The sequence below is a fragment of the Oncorhynchus masou genome, chromosome 31, assembly GCF_036934945.1.
Source record: "Oncorhynchus masou masou isolate Uvic2021 chromosome 31, UVic_Omas_1.1, whole genome shotgun sequence".
NCBI classification, from domain to species: domain Eukaryota; kingdom Metazoa; phylum Chordata; class Actinopteri; order Salmoniformes; family Salmonidae; genus Oncorhynchus; species Oncorhynchus masou.
Window position 1 is genome coordinate 38,854,027 of NC_088242.1, and position 18,567 is coordinate 38,872,593.

The 18,567-nt window shown below is 43.4% G+C and overlaps 1 protein-coding gene across 1 annotated transcript in view; it reads left to right on the plus strand.

The window, feature by feature from the left end:
- The window catches only part of LOC135524945 (pro-neuregulin-3, membrane-bound isoform-like), a 356,815-nt gene that overhangs the window by 221,807 nt on the left and 116,441 nt on the right, over nt 1-18,567 (plus strand). Inside the window, exon 6 of the mRNA XM_064952775.1 lies at nt 6,426-6,455. Within this exon, the coding sequence (XP_064808847.1) occupies nt 6,426-6,455 (30 nt within the window). The remainder of the gene's footprint in view (nt 1-6,425; nt 6,456-18,567) is intronic.

Consider the following 18,567-nt stretch of genomic DNA (forward strand, 5'->3'; position numbering starts at 1 on the left):
TCTCTGGTCTAATGTACATTTTCTTAGCATTTTCTTTTCTAAACTCTGGCAAAAGGGGCATTCCATGACGCCGACATAATGTCTCTGCTCACTGACTGGTTAAAACTTTTATATGAAAAACAATTCTCATTTAGAAGGCTAACATCACATTTCATCTTCTCACAAATAGTTTCATATTTAAGCATGTAAGTTCCACAACATTTAGATGTAAATCTGATAACTGGGAATAAACTTTCAGAGATACAGTTACGTTGTTCACCGTCCGTAATGAGAGCTCAAAACAACTGTCATGCTGCAAAATGATAGTAGACAGGTGCAGGAATACGTAATAGGGATTTTTATTTTTCCGCTCAAAATAAAGTACGTCATGAAAATGACAGGAACCAAGCCCAAAACATGTGTATGTATATATCTCCTCTGCAGCATACACACACAGTGGTGGGGAGAACAAGTATTTGATTCACTGCCGATTTTGCAGGTTCCTACTTACAAAGCATGTAGAGGTCTGCAAATTTTATCATATATACACTTCAACTGTGAGAGACAGAATCTAAGAAAATCAGAAAATCACGGAATCCAGAAAATCACATTGTATGATTTTTAAGTAAATGATTTGCATTTTATTGCATGACATAAGTATTTGATCACCTACCACCAGTAAGAATTCCGTCTCTCACAGTGTCACGTTTTTTTCAAAATCGAACCCAGAAGCAGACCAGGACAAGGAGAGTAGGAAGAAGGTGAGTATTTATTTACAAGTGAATGTGAAGATATATCCAGGTGGCGTAGTGGGCAGCGGTGGTGAGTTGATGGGAGTAAATAGGTGGATCCAATGGGGTAGCGGAATCCTCCGACGACCTGGCGGGAATGGGGTAAATGATCCGGGTGAGTAACTGAAGACAGAACAAACGGAGGTAAGTTTAAGGCAAGCAATATGTAAAAAAACAACACAAATTCTATCCAACTTGAGGCTGATACTATGGCACAACATACTGTTCATGGCTAACGATCCGGCAGGGAATGAATGTCAGGTCCAGGCTTATGAAGAGGAGAGATGATGATCAGGGCCAGGTGTGCAGATAGCTGATGGGATACAGGTGCGGGTAATCAGAACTTCCAACTGGATACCTTGCCCGGCAACCAGACAGGGTGCGTTCCAGGACGCGGAAAAAAAAAACTCCAGGACAGAACACAGGCAAAAAACAGACTCAGGAAACGGGATTCGTGACACACAGACCTGTTCATTTTTTTTAAGAAGCCCTCCTATTCCCCACTCATTACCTGTATTAACTGCACCTGTTTGAACTTGTTACCTGTACAAAAGACACCTGTCCACACACTCAATCAAACAGACTCCAACCTCTCCACAATGGCCAAGACCAGAGAGCTGTGTAAGGACATCAGGGATAAAACTGTAGACCTGTACAAGGCTGGGATGGGCTACAGGACTATAGGCAAGCAGCTTGGTGATAAGGCAACAACTGTTGGCACAATTATTAGAAAATGGAAGAAGTTCAAGATGACGGTCAATTACCCTCGGTCTGGGGCTCCATGGAAGTTCTCACCTTGTGGGGCATTAATGATCATGAGGAAGGTGATGGATCAGCCCAGAACTACATGGCAGGACCTGGATTAATGACCTGAAGAGATCTGGGACTACAGTCTTTAAGAAAACCATTAGTAACACCACGCCATCATGGATTAAAATCCTGCAGTGCAATAAGGTCCCCCTGCTCAAGCCAGCGCATGTCCAGGCCCGTCTGAAGTTTGCCAATGACCATCTGGATGATCCAGAGGAGGAATGGGAGAAGGTCATGGGGTCTGATGAGACAAAAATAGAGCTTTTTGGTCAAAACTCCACTCGCTGTGTTTGGAGGAAGAAGAAGGATGAGTACAATCCCAAGAACACCATCTCAACCATGAAGCATGGAGGTGGAAACATCATTCTTTGGGGATGCTTTTCTGCAAAGGGGACACGATGACTGCACCGTATTAAGGGGAGGATGGATGGGGCCATGTATCGCGAGATCTTGGCCAACAACCTCCTTCCCTCAGTAAGAGCATTGAAGATGGGTTGTGGCTGGGTCTTCCAGCATGACAACGACCCGAAACACACGGGCAGGTAAGGAGTGGCTCCGTAAAGAAGCATCTCAAGGTCCTGGAATGGCCTAGCCAGTCTCCAGACCTGAACCCAATAGAAGATCTTTGGAGGGAGCTGAAAGTCCGTGTTGCCCAGCAAGAGCCCCGAAACCTGAAGGATCTGGAGAAGGTTTGGATGGAGGAGTGGGTCAAAATCCCTGCTGCAGTGTGTGCAAAGCTGGTCAAGAACTATAGGAAACGTATGATCTCTGTAATTGCAAACAAAGGTTTCTGTACCAAATATTAATTTCTGCTTTTCTGATGTATCAAATACTTATGTCATGCAATAAAATGCAAATTAATTACTTACAAATCATACAATGTGAATTTCTGGATTTTTGTTTTAGATTCTGTCTCACACAGTTGAAGTGTACCTATGATAAAAATTACAGACCTCTACATGCTTTGTAAGTAGGAAAACCTGCATAATCGGCAGTGTATCAAATACTTGTTCTCCCCACATATATATATAATCACAGGGATGTAACCCAAACAAAAGAACGAGGTGTAAACCCCTAACCAATACACAGGATGAAACCCGTATTAACAAGAGCACAATAACACGTAGCACAAAAGCTGATACAACAGAGCACAGGTACTCACAAGACCAGCGGACATGGGGACAATGGGGAACGGAGGGCACATATATACACATACTAATCAGGGGAAATGGAAACCAGGTGTGCGTAATGAGACAAGACAGTCTGGGGTTGGTGATAATGAATCCAATTCAGTGACACCTAGAAGGCGGGTGACGTAGACCTCTGGAGCTTCGGAACAGAATGAGCAGCAGTACCATTGGGATCCATGACAACAACTGATCTTACATAATTGTTCTTTCAGTACCCACGGACCATTCCAACTGTTTGTATTACAGAAATATTGTTTCATTATTCATCCTTTTGATGTCACCGTTTTGGCAGGAGTAATCTCCTTGTAACAAAGAGGTTTCATTCCCCTCTTGCAAAGCCAAAAGGCAGAGCTTCTACAAGGTATTTGCAACCGTCATAAACTACCAACTTTATCCCTCTCCACCTATGCAGAGGGAAAGGGCGCTGTAGAGCGGACCCACATAACCCGATCCTCCGACTCTTCACAGGAAAGTCATGACAACTGACATTATGTCATTTTATTTTGCTTATTTGAGTTGTTCTTGACATAAAATGGACTTGTATTTTACCAAATAGGTCTATCTTCTGTTTACCACCCCTACCTTGTCGCAACACAACCGATTGGCTCAAACGCAATAAGAAGGAAGAAATTCCACAAATGTACTTTTAAAACGGCAGTCCTGTTGAAATGCATTCCAGGTAATTACCTCATGAAGCTGGTTGAGAGACTGCCAAGAGTGTGCAAATCTGCCATCAAGGCAAAGGGTGGCTACTTTGAAGAATCTCAAATCTCAAACATATTTTGATTTGTTTCATACTTTTTTGGTACCTACATGATTCCATTACATGATATGTGTTACGTCATAGTTTTGATGTCATAAAAAATAGTGAAAATAAAGAAAAACCCTTGAATGAGTAGGTGTGTCCAAACTTTTGACTGGCACTGCATCAGTTATAAACTCTCACTAAAGTGTGCAACAAATGTAGCATCTTACACAAGGCACACCTCAAAATAGGTTAATGAGCCAGAAGCAACAATACCATGCACCCAGTAGTGCTCAAAAGTTTTAGGTGCTTTAAAAATACAGTGAGGTACCGTATTCTGTGGGGTTACAGTACCATTCAAAATACAGCCACTTCTTTACATTAATGTATTGTTAAACCAACGTTTGTTTGGAATTTAGGGAATAATTCACCAGTTAAGCTCAATTCAAATGAAAAGCATTTTTTTACGAGCGCGAACAAGGGTGCTCACGTTGGAAATAGAATGCATATGAGTGAATGAGAGAAATCGGACAGGCCACATGAGCCAACTGCGTCATAGCCCTTCAAATTATAAAGCAAGTCTACGTTTCTCACGTCTACTGGTAAAATAAATAGAAAAAATGCGTTGGTTGTTAGTAGAAAATGAATTGTTATGATCTTCCGTATTCTAAGTACACAAAAGATGTAGTTTAAAATGTTTTGGGCTGTTTATCAGTCAAATACATATTTGAAAACCATTGTACGATTTTGATCGGCATATAGTCAGGCTATGGCTGGAAAACTTGAGGACTCCGATTTCAAGAGAGAATACTGTTTATGTAGAAGAACGAGACTTAGTTGTTTATAAACTACTTGGGTTTATTAGCTACAACATCCTTGTGAGCTAGCAAAGAAACAACCTTTTAGCACAGCTCCAGTAGGACATCCAAGGTGAATCAAAAGGAACTCACAACAACTCCCTGGGGCTACATAGCGAACATATATAACTGCATATTATGTATTTTCATGACAATTACTTTGGCATATGAATTGTAGTGCATGTGTAGTGCATATGTAGTGCATGTGAATTGACACGCTACTCTCATATGCAAATTTCACGCCATTTTAATTTTTTTATTTTATTTTACCTTTATTTAACTAGGTAAGTCATTTAAGACCAAATTATTATTTTCAATGACAACAAAGGGTTAAGTGCCTTGTTCGGGGGCAGAACGACAGATGTTCACCTTGTAAACTCAGGGATTTGCTTTTGCCACCTTTCGGTTACTGGTCCAACACTCTAACCACTAGGCTACCTGCTGCCCCATTGATGGGCTTCTCTCCGTGTGATTTTGGCTCTGTACACAATTTACTGTAAATAATTCATACAGCACTTAACTGTTAGTTTTATTGTATAATACTGTAATTAAAAACAGTGTGTATATCCAATGTGTTTTAATTGTTTGGCCATTTTACATTTCGGCAACACTTTACATTAAAGGTACCCTTTATAAAGATAACTTTATTGTAAATTTTAACATACATTTATTTTCTGGGAAACAACGTATATTAAGGAACTATGACTAGTATGACATTGACACATTTTCCTGTGATACAGTCAAAATCCATCTAACAGACTGTTTTCATGCTGTCAGGGAGTTTTTCTTCTCTCTGTGACTGTGGCAACTAAATAATCTGTCACCAGGCCCTGCTAACCACATTCTACTTAAAAACCCAGACCACCTCTGTCAGAAAAGCAATTAAGTGTGAGGGTTCATTTGAATTTCAATGAGAATATATTACAGTGCCGTGAAAAGGGGGAGGAGGGCCACGTCAGGATGAAGGGAACACGAGTGCTCCTCTTTATCTATCACCCCAGCTCAGAGATTATTAGAAAATAATTGAATGCAGGGAGAAAGGGACGTGTGTGTGTGTGTGTGTGTGTGTGTGTGTGTGTGTGTGTGTGTGTGTGTGTGTGTGTGTGTGTGTGTGTGTGGGTGCGTGCGTGCGTGCGTGTGTGTGTGTATTTGGGGCGGCAGGGTAGTGGTTAGTGCTAGTGGCTAGTGCTAGTGCTAGTGGGTAGTGGCTAGTGGTTAGAGCGTTGGACTAGTAACCGGAAGGTTGCAAGTTCATGTCCCCGAGCTGACAAGGTACAAATCTGTCGTTCTGCCCCTGAACAGGCAGTTACCCCACTGTTCCTAGGCCGTCATTGAAAATAAGAATTTGTTCTTAACTGACTTGCCTGGTTAAATAAAGGTAAAATAATTTTACTGACAGTCTTGTGAACAGAAGAACTGGGGATAATTAATATTGAAATAAACATAAGGTTGGGGTCAGAGAAGTGGGGAAAGAAAAATTATCGCTGGCTGGGATGAAAAAACTAAATCAAGGCCAGTACGGAGCAAATTTCAATCACATAACAAACCATGACATTGTCATCTTTCAATGACATTGTCATCTTTCATTGAAGTCTTCACCTCCCCCTTCTCCCCACCCTTGACTGGTTATGCTACTCAGCAATTATTTTTATACTAGTACCTACATCACAATTAACCTCTGTCCACCCAAAACATCCCTATTTTGTGGACTTGGAACATGAAAGGCATTTTAGGTCTGTAAAGCCTATTGTCTGTCTCAATAACAATATTTCTATGTTTGAAAAAAAGTTTTTTTTTTAAGAAAATGGATTTTAGGGAAGTTCTAGTAATATAGCTGCAGTGTTCCAGTGGGTAAATCATGAGTGAGGGTTATGACTGTGTTTCATATAACGCTGTATTGTCTTCCCACTCTCTTTCTCTCCCCCTTTCCTTCTCACTCTGCCCATCTCCATCTCTCTGTGTATATCGCTCTACCTTACTTTTTCTCCATCTCTTCCCCCTCTGTGTCTCTCTTTCTTTCTCCCTCTCTTATGCTCTGTGTCCTTGGATGGAGCAGCTGATGAACTGGGCATCAAGTTCATGGGTAAGGAAATGTTTCATTTGCACAGTAAATCACTCTTTTATTTTCTCTCGTCCAATCAGAAAAAAAGCTTTCACAGAACATACAATCCAGCAAAACTTTCTTTGCTCACCTTGGAAAATATGAATGTGCTCTGGTCACCATGGAAACATGGAGGAAGCAAATTAGATGTCTTCTATCAGCATGGAAGCGAGTATTGTGTGTGAGTGTGATGTACGGTCCTATAGGGCAACCAAAATAATTATCTCTGCAATGTACTTGACTGTGTACATGTTTGCAAATGCATTGTCTATGTGGCATGTATGTGTGTGTTTGCAAGTGTCTTCCTGTGTGTGAATATATGCAATTATTTAAGATGGCATTTACCTTTACTACATCCTTGAAGTGTATTCTTTGCTGCACACTGTATATTCATTTAAATGGTTAGAAATAGCACATGGGCATGTACGCCATGTTTAATACAATAAAGCTATACCTTACATTCCAAGCCAACTCCTAGCCCCTCAAATCAAATCAAATGTATTTATATAACCCTTCTTACATCAGCTGATATCTCAAAGTGCTGTACAGAAACCCAGCCAAAAAACCCAAACAGCAAGCAATGAAGGTGTAGAAGCATGGTGGCTAGGAAAAACTCCCTAGAAAGGCCAAAACCGAGGGAGGATCCTAGAGATGAACCTAGAGAGGAACCTAGAGAGGAACTGGGTGGCCAGTCCTCTTCTGGCTGTGCCGGGTGGATATTATAACAGAACATGGACAAGATGTTCAAATGTTTATAAATGACCAGCATGGTCAAATAATAATAATCACATTAGTTGTCGAGGGTGCAACAGGTCAGCTCCTCAAGAGTAAATGGCAGTTGGCTTTTCATAGCCGATCATTAAGAGTTTCTCTACCACTCCTGCTGTCTCTAGAGATTTCAAAACAGCAGGTCCGGGACAGGTAGCACGTCCATTGAACAGGTCAGGGTTCCATAGCCGGAGGCAGAACAGTTGAAAATGGAGCAGCATGGTCAGGTGGACTGGAGACAGCAAGGAGTCATCATGCCAGGTAGTCCTAAGGCATGGTCCTAGGGCTCAGGTCCTCTAATAGAGAGAGAGAGAGAGAGAGAAAGAAAGAAAGAAAGAAAGAAAGAAAGAAAGAAAGAAAGAAAGAAAGAAAGAAAGAAAGAAAGAAAGAAAGAAAGAAAGAAAGAAAGAAAGAAAGAAAGAAAGAAAGAGAATTATAGAGAGTATACTTAAATTCACACAAGACACCGGATAAGACAGGAGAAATACTCCAGATATAACAGACTAACCCTAGCCACCCGACACACACTACTGCAGCATAAATACTGGAGGCTGAGACAGGAAGTGTCAGTGAGGTGCAACAGGTTTTTCAAAAAACTTTGAGAAGAACGGGAGACTCGATATAGGCCGATAGTTTTTTATATTTTCTGGGTCAAGGTTTGGCTTTTTCAAGAGATGCTTTATTTCTGCCACTTTTAGTGAGGTTGGTACACATCCGGTGGATAGAGAGATGTTTATTATGTTCAACATAGGAGGGCCAAGCACAGGAAGCAGCTCTTTCAGTAGTTTAGTTGGAATAGGGTCCAGAATGCAGCTTGAAGGTTTAGAGGCCATGATTATTTTCATCAGTGTGTCAAGAGATATAGTACTAAAAAACCTGAGTGTCTCCCTTGATCCTATGTCCTGGCAGAGTTGTGCAGACTCAGGACAACTGAGTTTTGGAGGAATACGCAGATTTAAAAAGGAGTCCATAATTTGCTTTCCAATGATCTTTTCCTTAGAGAACTTCATAAATGTATTACTGCTGAAGTGAAAGCCATCCTCGCTTAGTTAGCTTTGCGACAGTATCAAAAATGCATTTTGGATTGTTCTTATTTTCCTCAATTAATTTGGAAAAACAGGATGATCGAGCAGCAGTCAGGGCTCTTCGATACTGCACAGAACTGTCTTTCCCAAGCTCGTCGGAAGACTTCCAGTTTGGTGTGGCACCATTTCCGTTCCAATTTTCTGGAAACTTGCTTCAGAGCTCGGGTATTTTCTGTATACCAGGGAGCTCGTTTCTTATGACAAATGTTTTTATGGGTGCGAGTGCATCTAGTGTATTGCACAAGGTTAAATTGAGTTCCTCAATCTGGTTAACTGATTTTTGTCCTCTGGCATCCTTGGGTTGGCAGAGGGAGTCTGGAACATCTTCAATGAATCTTTGGGTTGTCTGAGAATTTATAGCACGACTTTTGATGATCCTTGGTTGGGGATTGAGCAGATTATGTGCTGCGATTGCAAACATAATAAAATGGTGGTCTGGATTATGAGGAAAAACATTAAGATCCACAACATTTATTCCATTGGACAAAACTAGGTCCAGAGTATGACTGTGGCATTGAGTAGGTCCAGAGACATGTAGGACAAAACCCGATGATCTCTCCGAAAGCCTTTTGGAGTGGTTCTGTGGACTTTTCAATGTGAATATTAAAGTCATTAAAAATGTGAATATTATCTGCAAGGTCCGATAGGAATTCAGGGAACTAAGTGAGGAACGCTGTATATGGCCCAGGAGGCCTGTAAACTGTAGCTATAAAACGTGATTGAGTAGGGTGCATAGATTTCATGACTAGAAGCTCAAAATACGAAAACTTTTTTTTTTGTAAATTGAAATTTGATATCGTAAATGTTAGCAACACCTCCGCCTTTGCGGGATGCACGGGAGATATGGTCACTAGTGTAACCATGAGGTGAGGCCTCATTTAACACAGCAAATTCATCAGGCTTAAGCCATGTATCAGTCAGGCCAATTACATCAAGATTATGATCAGTTCATTGACTATAACTGCCTTGGAAGTGAGGGAACTAACATTAGGTAGCCCTATTTTGAGATGTGAGGTATCACAATCTCTTTCAATAATGGCAGGAATGGAGGAGGTCTTTATTCCAGTAAGATTTCTAAGGTGAACACCGCCATGTTTAGTTTTGCCCAACCTAGGTCGAGGCACAGACACGGTCTCAATGGAGATAGCTGAGCTGACTATACTGACTGTGCTAGTGGCAGACCACTATGCTGGCAGGCTGGCTAACAGCCTGCTGCCTGGCCTGCACCCCATTTCATTGTGGAGCGAGGGGAGTTAGAGCCCTGTCTATGTTCGTAGATAAGATAAGAGCACCCCTCCAGCTAGGATGGAGTCTGTCACTCCTCTTTGTGGGTGAGTCCCAGAAAGAGGGCCAATTATCTACAAATTCTATCTTTTGGTAGGGGCAGAAAACAGTTTTCAACCAGCGATTGAGTTGTGAGACTGCTGTAGAGCTCATCACTCTCCCTAACTGGGCGGGGGCCAGAGACACCCCTATTGCCTCTAGGCACTTGAGTAGATGTGTAAGCAATATAGGGGTAGCTCCATTTTTCCATCTTGTTGCTTATGTAACAGATGCACAATCAAATTGCTAGCTTTTTGTTAGCGTAATTGGCCAAGTTGTAAAAAAGTAAACTCACATTTGATTTGTCACGTGCCGTGTGGGAATCAGAAAGCAGGTGCAGAAGGTGAGTTACAAAAGCACAAACATGTGAAGAGTACTAAATGTGAGAGACAATCACTAACCCCTAAGGCTGGATGAACACAGAGGGCTAAATAAAGGGGAAGTAATCAGGAAAGTCATGAAGTTCATGTCTGCCTAATGATGAGGCGCATGTGTGCCAGGTGTGTGTAATCATGGGTTGCCAGGACCGGTGATTAGTAAACCAGCGATGTTGAGCACCGGGGTGGTGGAGCAGGAGTAGACGTGATAGTAACCCCCCCCCCCAACGTGCGGCTTACAACGTCACCGGCCAGAGGGACGGCCCCGAGGGTGAGGAGCAGGCCGGTCCGGACCGAGAAGGTGGAAATCTTGGATGGTGTTGGGATCTAGAATGCGTCCACAGGAACCCAACACCGCTCCCCTGGACCATACCCCTCCCAGTCCACCAGGTACTGTAGTCGACTCCCATGATGTCCGGAGTCCAGTAGGGATCTGACAGCATAGGCGGGGCCTCCCTTGATGTCCAGGGGTGGTGGAGGGGTGTCGTGGGGGACGGCATCAGCCAGGGAACTAGGAACCACTGGCCTGAGGGAAACATGAAAATTTTGTGAAATCCGGTATTTAGTGGGGAGCTGTAAATGGTATGTTACCTCATTGACTTTGAAAGGCCCCACAAACCGAGGGCTCAGCTTCCGGCAGGGCAGGTGGAGCAGGAGGTTCCTGGTGGAGAGCCAGACGCAATCACCAGAATGGAACATGGGAGCCTCACTGTGGTGGCTGTCCGCCTGCTCCTTCTGTCATGGGTGGCTTGTTGGAGCCTCACGTGGGATGCGTTCCAAACCTCCTCTGTGCGCCTGAATCACTCGTCCACTGCAGGGTCTTTGGTCTGGCTCGGGGTCCATGGGGCCAGGGCCGACTGGTAACCCAGAATGCACTGGAAGCGAGACAGCCCGGTGGAGGAGTGACGAAGTGAGTTCTTGGTGTATTCCGCCCAGGAAGGAACCAGGTCCACTAGCCCTGCCGGTTCTGACAGGGACTCCTAAGGAACCTCCCAGCTCCTGGTTCATCCTCTCCACATGCCCATTGGACTGAGGCTGGTCCCCGGAAGGGAGGCTGACCGTGACACCCAGCTTCTACATACCCATGACGTGAATTGGGGGTCACGGTCGGAGATGACGTTATCCGGAAGGCCATAAAGTCATAGTGCTCCACATGCTAGAACAGTGCCTCAGTGGTAGAGAGACCAGAGAGAGGGATAAAACAACAGGATTTAGAATATCAGTGATGAAATCAATGGACAGATGAGACCATGGTCGATGTGGCACGGGAAGGAGTTTGTGCCGTGAAGATTTGGACTGGGTACATATGGAACATGAGTTGACAAAATGGGCGATATCCTGTGCCAAGGTGGGCCACCAGTACTTCTCTGAGAGGGATTGGGTGGTGTGGGTGATTCCTGGGTGTCCAGCGGCGAGGGATATGTGTGCCCAGGTCAACAGCAGATTTCTAACCCTCAAGGGAACCTAGATGGTTTCTGGAGGGCAGGTAACAAGAGCAGGTTCCATCTCCAGAGCCTTGCGGATGTCCACAACTACGTCCCAAAACACGGGGCCAGTAATATGGGAGAATTGATTGATGGGCTGGTGGGCACTTACAGTACTCTCAACCGGCGTGGAACCACAGTATACAGGGAAGGAGGTCTTCTGACATCCTGAACCCCAGGTAGTGATTTTCATGCTCGACCATGATGGGGTTGTGACGTTGGAGCCATATGAGGCCGAGGATTAACTTGTGTACAGGTGCTTGGACAGGAAAAGTAGAGCAGATATGATGTTAAGTTCAGGGAGGAGGCGAGGGCCTGGTCAATATAGTTCCCAGTGGCACTTGTGTCTACTAGAGCTGTGGAGACAACACTTGAGGGACAGCCAGCCAGTGAAATAGGAACCATAAAAGGTTTGGCGGAAAACAATGATAATGGAATAAACACGCCTACCCTGGAAGACGGAAGATCACAGGGCCGCCCCTCTGCTCCAGTGGACCCCGGATTAGGGTGCACCGGACACTGCTGATGCTGGTTCCCCTCCTGGTCGCAGTAGGGACAGAGCCCCAGCTGTCTCCGGTGAACCTTCACGGGTCTATGCTCTGTCTCATGAAAGCAAATGGAGGGAAACAAGTTGTGAGGTGGACACTGACGCTCCCGAAGAACGTTATCCAGATGGATGGCCATTGAGAGGAGAGCGTCCAAGGATATGTTGTCATCCTGACATTCCAACTTCATTTGGACTTCCTCGCACAGTCCATTGTGGAAAAGATTGCGGCTTGCTGGCTCATTCCATCTGCTGAAGGCTGCCACCGTGCAAAAGGTGAGGGTGTATTCTGCAGTGGTTTGGGCACACTGCTGGAGCTGGAAAAGAAGCTCACCTCCCTCTCTGACATCTGAAGGATGGGCAAAGACCGCCCTGAACAGAGCCATGAACCTCTCATACGCACCCAGCTCCTCCTCTCTTCTCTCCCAGATGGTCATAGCCCACTCCAACGCCTGTCCGGTCAGCAGGGAAATGACCAGGGAAACCTTGGACCACTCAGTGGTGGGGGCTCCCATCTGATGACGACCAGTGGGAAGAGAACCTTTGATATAGGTATGGAGAACGCAGAGAACCTCCTCCATGGTCGTAACCAGTTTTGCCAGCTGTTCGTGGTGCTGATAAAAATAGATGACCTTGTTTGTTAACCATCTGGAAGAGGGTTGAATCTTCTGCTACTTCCATCTTGCTGAGGTGTTATTCTGTTATGTATAAGCCGGGAGTCAGAAAGCAGGTGCAGAAGTTAGGTTCAATACAGAACAGATATAAAAGAATCTACTTGAACCGTGGACTGAACATGAGAGACAATAAATAACGCCTAAGGACTGATGAACACAGAGGTGAAGTAATCAGGGAGGTGATGAAGTCCAGGTGTGCCTAATGATGAGGGGCAGGTGTGCGTAATGAAGGTTGCCAGGTGTGGGTAATGATGGGTTGTCAGGGCCGGTGGTTAGTAGACCGGCGACCATGAGTACCGAAGCAGTGGAGTAGACGTGACATTAACCAACAATGCAGTTCAAGAAATAGAGTTAAACAAATATTTTCACAATACAATAAAACTAACGCAATAAAATAACAATAACGAGGCTATATATATGTATATATATATATATATATATATATATATATATATATATATATATATATATGGGGTACCGGTACTTAGTCAATATCCGTGGGTAATGGTTAGTTGAAGTAAAAAACAAAGTGTAAAAACAAAGGAGGGTGGGGGTGTCAATGTAAATAGTCCCGGTGACCATTTGAGCAATTGTTCAGCAGTTTTATGTCTTGGGGGTAGAAGCTGTTAAGGAGCCTTTTGGACCTAGAATTGGTGCCTCTGGGCGCTTTCGGTGTGGTAGCAGAGAGAACAGTCTATGACTTGGGTGACTGGAGTGTTTGACAATTTTTTGGACCCTCTGACACCACCTAGCAAATACAGTGGAGCAAAAAGTATTTAGTCAGCCACCAATTGTGCAAGTTCTCCCACTTAAAAAGATGAGAGGCCTGTAATATTCATCGTAGGTACATTTCAACTATGACAGACAAAATGAGAGAAAAAAATCCAGAAAATCACATTGTAGGATTTTTAATGAATTTATTTACAAATTATGGTGGAAAATAAATATTTGGTCAATAACAAAAGTTATCTGAATACTTTGTTATATACCCTTTGTTGGCAATGACAGAGGTCAAATGAGGTCAAACCAAGCAGCTTGTGTTAAAAGGTTTGTCGTGCCCTCTTTATGACTGTCTTGGTGTGTTCGGACCATGATAGATCGTTGGTGATGTGGAAACCAATGAACTTGAAACTCTCGGCCCGCTCCACTACAGCCCTGTCGATGTGAAAGGGGGCGTGCTCGGCCCTCCTTTTCCTGTAGTCCATAATCCTCTCCTTTGCCTTGCTCAAGTTGAGAACCAGGCTGTTGTTCTGGCACCACACTGCCAGTTCTCTGAAATCTCCCTATAGGCTGTCTCAACATTGTTGGTGACCAGGCCTACCACTGTTGTCTCATCAGAAAACGTAATGATTGTGTTGGTGTTGTGCTTGGCCATGCAGTCATGGGTGAACAGGGAGTACAGACTAAGGGGACTAAGCACGCACCCCTGAGGGCCCCTGTCTTGAGGATCAGCGTTGCAGATGTGTTGCCTGCCCTTACAGAGTCCAGTATCCAGTTGCAGAGGGAGGTGTTTAGTACCAGGGTCCTTAGCTTAGTGATGAGCTTTGTGGGCACTATGGTGTTGAAAGCTGAGCTGTAGTCAATGAACAGCATTATCACATAGGTGTACCTCTTGTCCAGGTGGTAAACGGCAGTGTGGAGTGTGATTGAGATTGCGTCATCTGTGGATTTGTTGGGGCAGTATGCGAATTGGAGTGTTTTCCGGGAAGATGGTGTGTGTGTGAGCCATGACCAGCCTTTCAAAGCACCTTATGAATACCCACGTGAGTGCTATGGTGCGGTAGAAATTTAAGCAGGTTACCTTCGCTTTCTTGGTTACAGGGACAATGGTGGTCGGCTTGAAACATGTAGGTGTTACAGACTGGGTCAGGGAGAGGTTGAAAATGTCAGTGAAGACAGTAGCCAGTTGTCATTTAGTCAGTCTGGTAGGCTTGCGTCACTGGGCAGCTCACGGCTTGGTTTACCTTTTGTAGTTTGTAATAGTTTGCAAGCCCTGCCACATCCGGCGAGCATCAGAGCCAGTGCAGAAGGATTCAATCTTTGTCCTGTAGTGATATTTTGCCTGTTTAATGGTTTGTCTGAGGGCATAGCGGGATTTCTCTAATGGGTCCGGATTAGTGTCCCGCTCCTTGAAAGTGGCAGCGCTAGCCTTTAGCTCGGTGAGGATGTTGCCTGTAATCCATGGCTTCTGTTTGAGATATGTGCGTACGGTCATTGTGGGGACGACGTCGTCGATGCACTTATTGATGAAGCCGGAAAAGGGGTGGTATACTCCGGAATTTACTTTTTAACATTTATTTCACCTTTATTTAACCAGGTAGGCCAGTTGAGAACAAGTTCTCATTTACAACTGCGACCTGGCCAAGATAAAGCAAAGCGACAAAAACAACAGCGTTACACATGGGATAAACAAACGTACAGTCCATAACACAATAGAAACATCTATGTACACTGTGTGCAAATGTAGAAAGTTTAGGGAGGTAGGCAATAAATAGTCCATAGTGGTGAAATAATTCCAATTTAGCATTAACACTGAAGTGATAGGTGTGCAGATGATGTGCAAGTAGAGATACTGGGGTGCAAAAGAGCAAGAAAATAACAACATGGGGATGAGGTAGTTGCGTGGGCTATTTACAGATGGGCTGTGTACAGGTGCAGTGATTGGAAAGCTGCTCTGACAGCTGATGCTTAAAGTTAGAGAGGGATATATAAGTCTCTAGCTTCTGTGATTTTTGCAATTTGTTCCAGTCATTGGCAGCAGAGAACTGGAAGGAAATGCGGCCAAATGAGATGTTGTCTTTGGGGATGACAATGAAATATACCTGCTGGAGCGCGTGCTGCGGGTGGGTGTTGCTATGGTGACCAGTGAACTGAGAAGGTGGGGCTTTACCTAGCAAAGACTTATAGATGACCTGGAGCCAGTGGGTTTGGCAACGAACATGTAGCAACGGCCAGCCAACTAGAGCATACAGGTTGCAGTGGTGGGTAAAATATGGGGCTTTGATGACAAAACGGATGGCACTGTGATAGACTGCAAACAATTTGTTGAGTAGAGTGATGGAGGCTATTTTGTAAATTACATCGCTGAAGTCAAGGATCGGTATGATAGTCAGTATTACGAGGGTGTGTTTGGCAACATGAGTGAAGAAGGTTGTCTTGCGAAATAGGAAGCCGATTCTAGATTTAATTTTGGATTGGAGATGTTTAACGTGAGTCTACAGTCTAACCAGACACCTAGGTATTTGTAGTTCTCCACATATTCTAAGTCAGAACCTTCCAGTGTAGTGATGATAGTCGGAGGGGCGGGTGCGGGCAGCAATCGGTTGAAGAGCATTCATTTAGTTTTACTAAGAGCAGTTGGAAGCCACGGAAGGAGTGTTGTATGCCATTGAAACTCATTTGGAGGTTTGTTAAACCACCAGTTAAGCCAGGTGAGGTCTCCACATGGTTTACTAATGGTCGGTAACAGGCTGATTGGTAACAGGCTGAAATTTCATAATTTGGTCCGATATACTTGGATGTGTACTGTTAGCGTTTGTTGCTGGCATGTCATCCCTAAGTTTGCGTATCTTGCCAATGAAAAAGTCCTTAAAGTAGTTGGCAATATCAGTGGGCTTCATGATAAATGAGCCATCTGATTCAATGAATGTTGGAGCTGAGATGGCTTTCCCCCCCAAAATGTAATTTAAGGTGCCCCCAAGCTTTTTACTATGAGTCCTTATGTAATGGATCTTTGTTTCATAGTATGGTTTATTTTGTATTTTTATTTAGTTTAGTCACATAATTTCTTAATTTGCAGTACGTTTGCCAATAAGTTGGGCTGCCAGGCTTTTTTGCCATAACTTTTGTCTCATCCCTCTCAACTGTAATATTTTTCAATTCCTCATCAATCCAAGGGGATTGAATAGTTTTTACAGTAATTTTCTTACTGGGTGAGTGCTTATTAGTAACTGGAATAAGCGTTTTCATAAATGTGTCAAGAACAGCTTCTGGTTGATCTTCATTACACACCACAGACCAACAAATATTCTTTACATCATCAACATATGAATCACTACAAAACGTATTGTATGACTTCTTATACACTATATTAGGCCCAGCCTTTTGAAGTTTGGTTTTCCTAGATATGGCTATTATACTGTGATCACTACATCCTATGGATTTGGATACTGCTTTAAAGCAAATTTCTGCAGCATTAGTAAATATGTGATCAATACATGTTGATGATTTTATTCCTGTGCTGTTTGTAACTACCCTGTTAAGGTTGACTGATAACCTGAACCAGGTTGCTGGCACTGGTTACAGTTTGACGTTTTGTCTTGAGTGGGCAGCTTGATGATAGCCAGTCAATATTTAAATAATCCAGAAAGTATACTTCTCTTTTGATTTCACATACATTGTCAAGCATTTCACACATATTATCCAGATAATGACTGTTAGCACTTGGTGGTCTATAGCAGCTTCCCACAATAATGGGCATTATGGGGATGCAGATAAAACTGTAGCCTTATTACTTCAACAGCATTTACCATTAGATCGTCCCCAAGCTTTACAGGTATGTCTTTTTGGTAGATTTTATAACCATGTATTGCTACCACTGTATCAACAAAGGTATTATCTAAGTGAGTTTCAGAGAGTCAGAATATTAATGTAATCTGTTACAAGCAAGTTATTGACTTCATGGACCTTGTTTCTTAGGCTACATATGTTAGTATGGGCTATTTTTAGCACTTTTCTGGGTTGCTGTTGTTTTTAATGCTTTACTGGGAAGTTAATCAGAGTAGACTTACTCATGTCTTTTACATTGGAGCTAATAGTGCAGGGTGGGTCAGCTGCACAAAGCGGTCTTCCTACTAGGACACACCGCCTTTGTGCTAACAGTGCAACACTGGTTCATAGGTTCATGATTACTGTAGACAATAGCTGTAGGATTAACAGAAGTATTCTGTGTAATTGGGGCTACATCAATTCAATTACTTACGTTGTGTTTGCCAATGCCCTTGGGATAATGTACATTTGATGCAGAATTATGACTGTTCATTGTCACAATGATAGGGATTAACTGAGCTGGTCTTGGATCATTTACCAGTCATTGTTTCAGGAGCCAAGATGATTTGGATGGACTGTAGAATATCTTCTGTTTCCAGAAGGTGTTAAAGTTCTCTATAAAAGTGACTCCAGCAGAGTCCAGCAGATGTTGAGTTGAGATGTCTTGATGTTGAGATGTGTCTGTTACTTGAACTCTGTGAAGCATTTATGTGGGCTGCAATTTCTGATGCTGGTAACTCTAGCAAATTTATCCTCTGCAGCAGAGGTAACTCTGGGTCTTCCTCTCCTGTGGCGGTCCTCATGAAAGCCAGTTTCATCATAGTGCTTGATGGTTTTTGTGACTGCTCTTGACATTTTCTGTATTGACTGACCTTCATGTCTTAAAACTTCTTCGGGATAGGGGGCAGCATTTTCACATTTGGATGAATAGCGTGCCCAGAGCGAACTGCCTCCTACTCAGTCCCAGATGCTAATATATGCATATTATTGTTAGTATTGGATAGAAAACACTCTGAAGTTTCTAAAACTGTTTGAATGATGTCTGTGAGTATAACAGAACTCATATGGCAGGCAAAAACCTGAGAAGAAATCCAAACAGGAAGTGGGAGATCTGAGGTTTGTAGTCATTGAACTCAGCCCCTATCGAATTCACAGTGGGATATGGGTTATGCTGCACTTCCTAAGGCTTGGGGCGGCAGGGTAGCCTAGTGGTTAGAGCATTGGACTCGTAACCAGAAGGTTGCAAGTTCAAATCCGAGCTGACAAGGTACAAATCTGTCGTTCTGCCCCT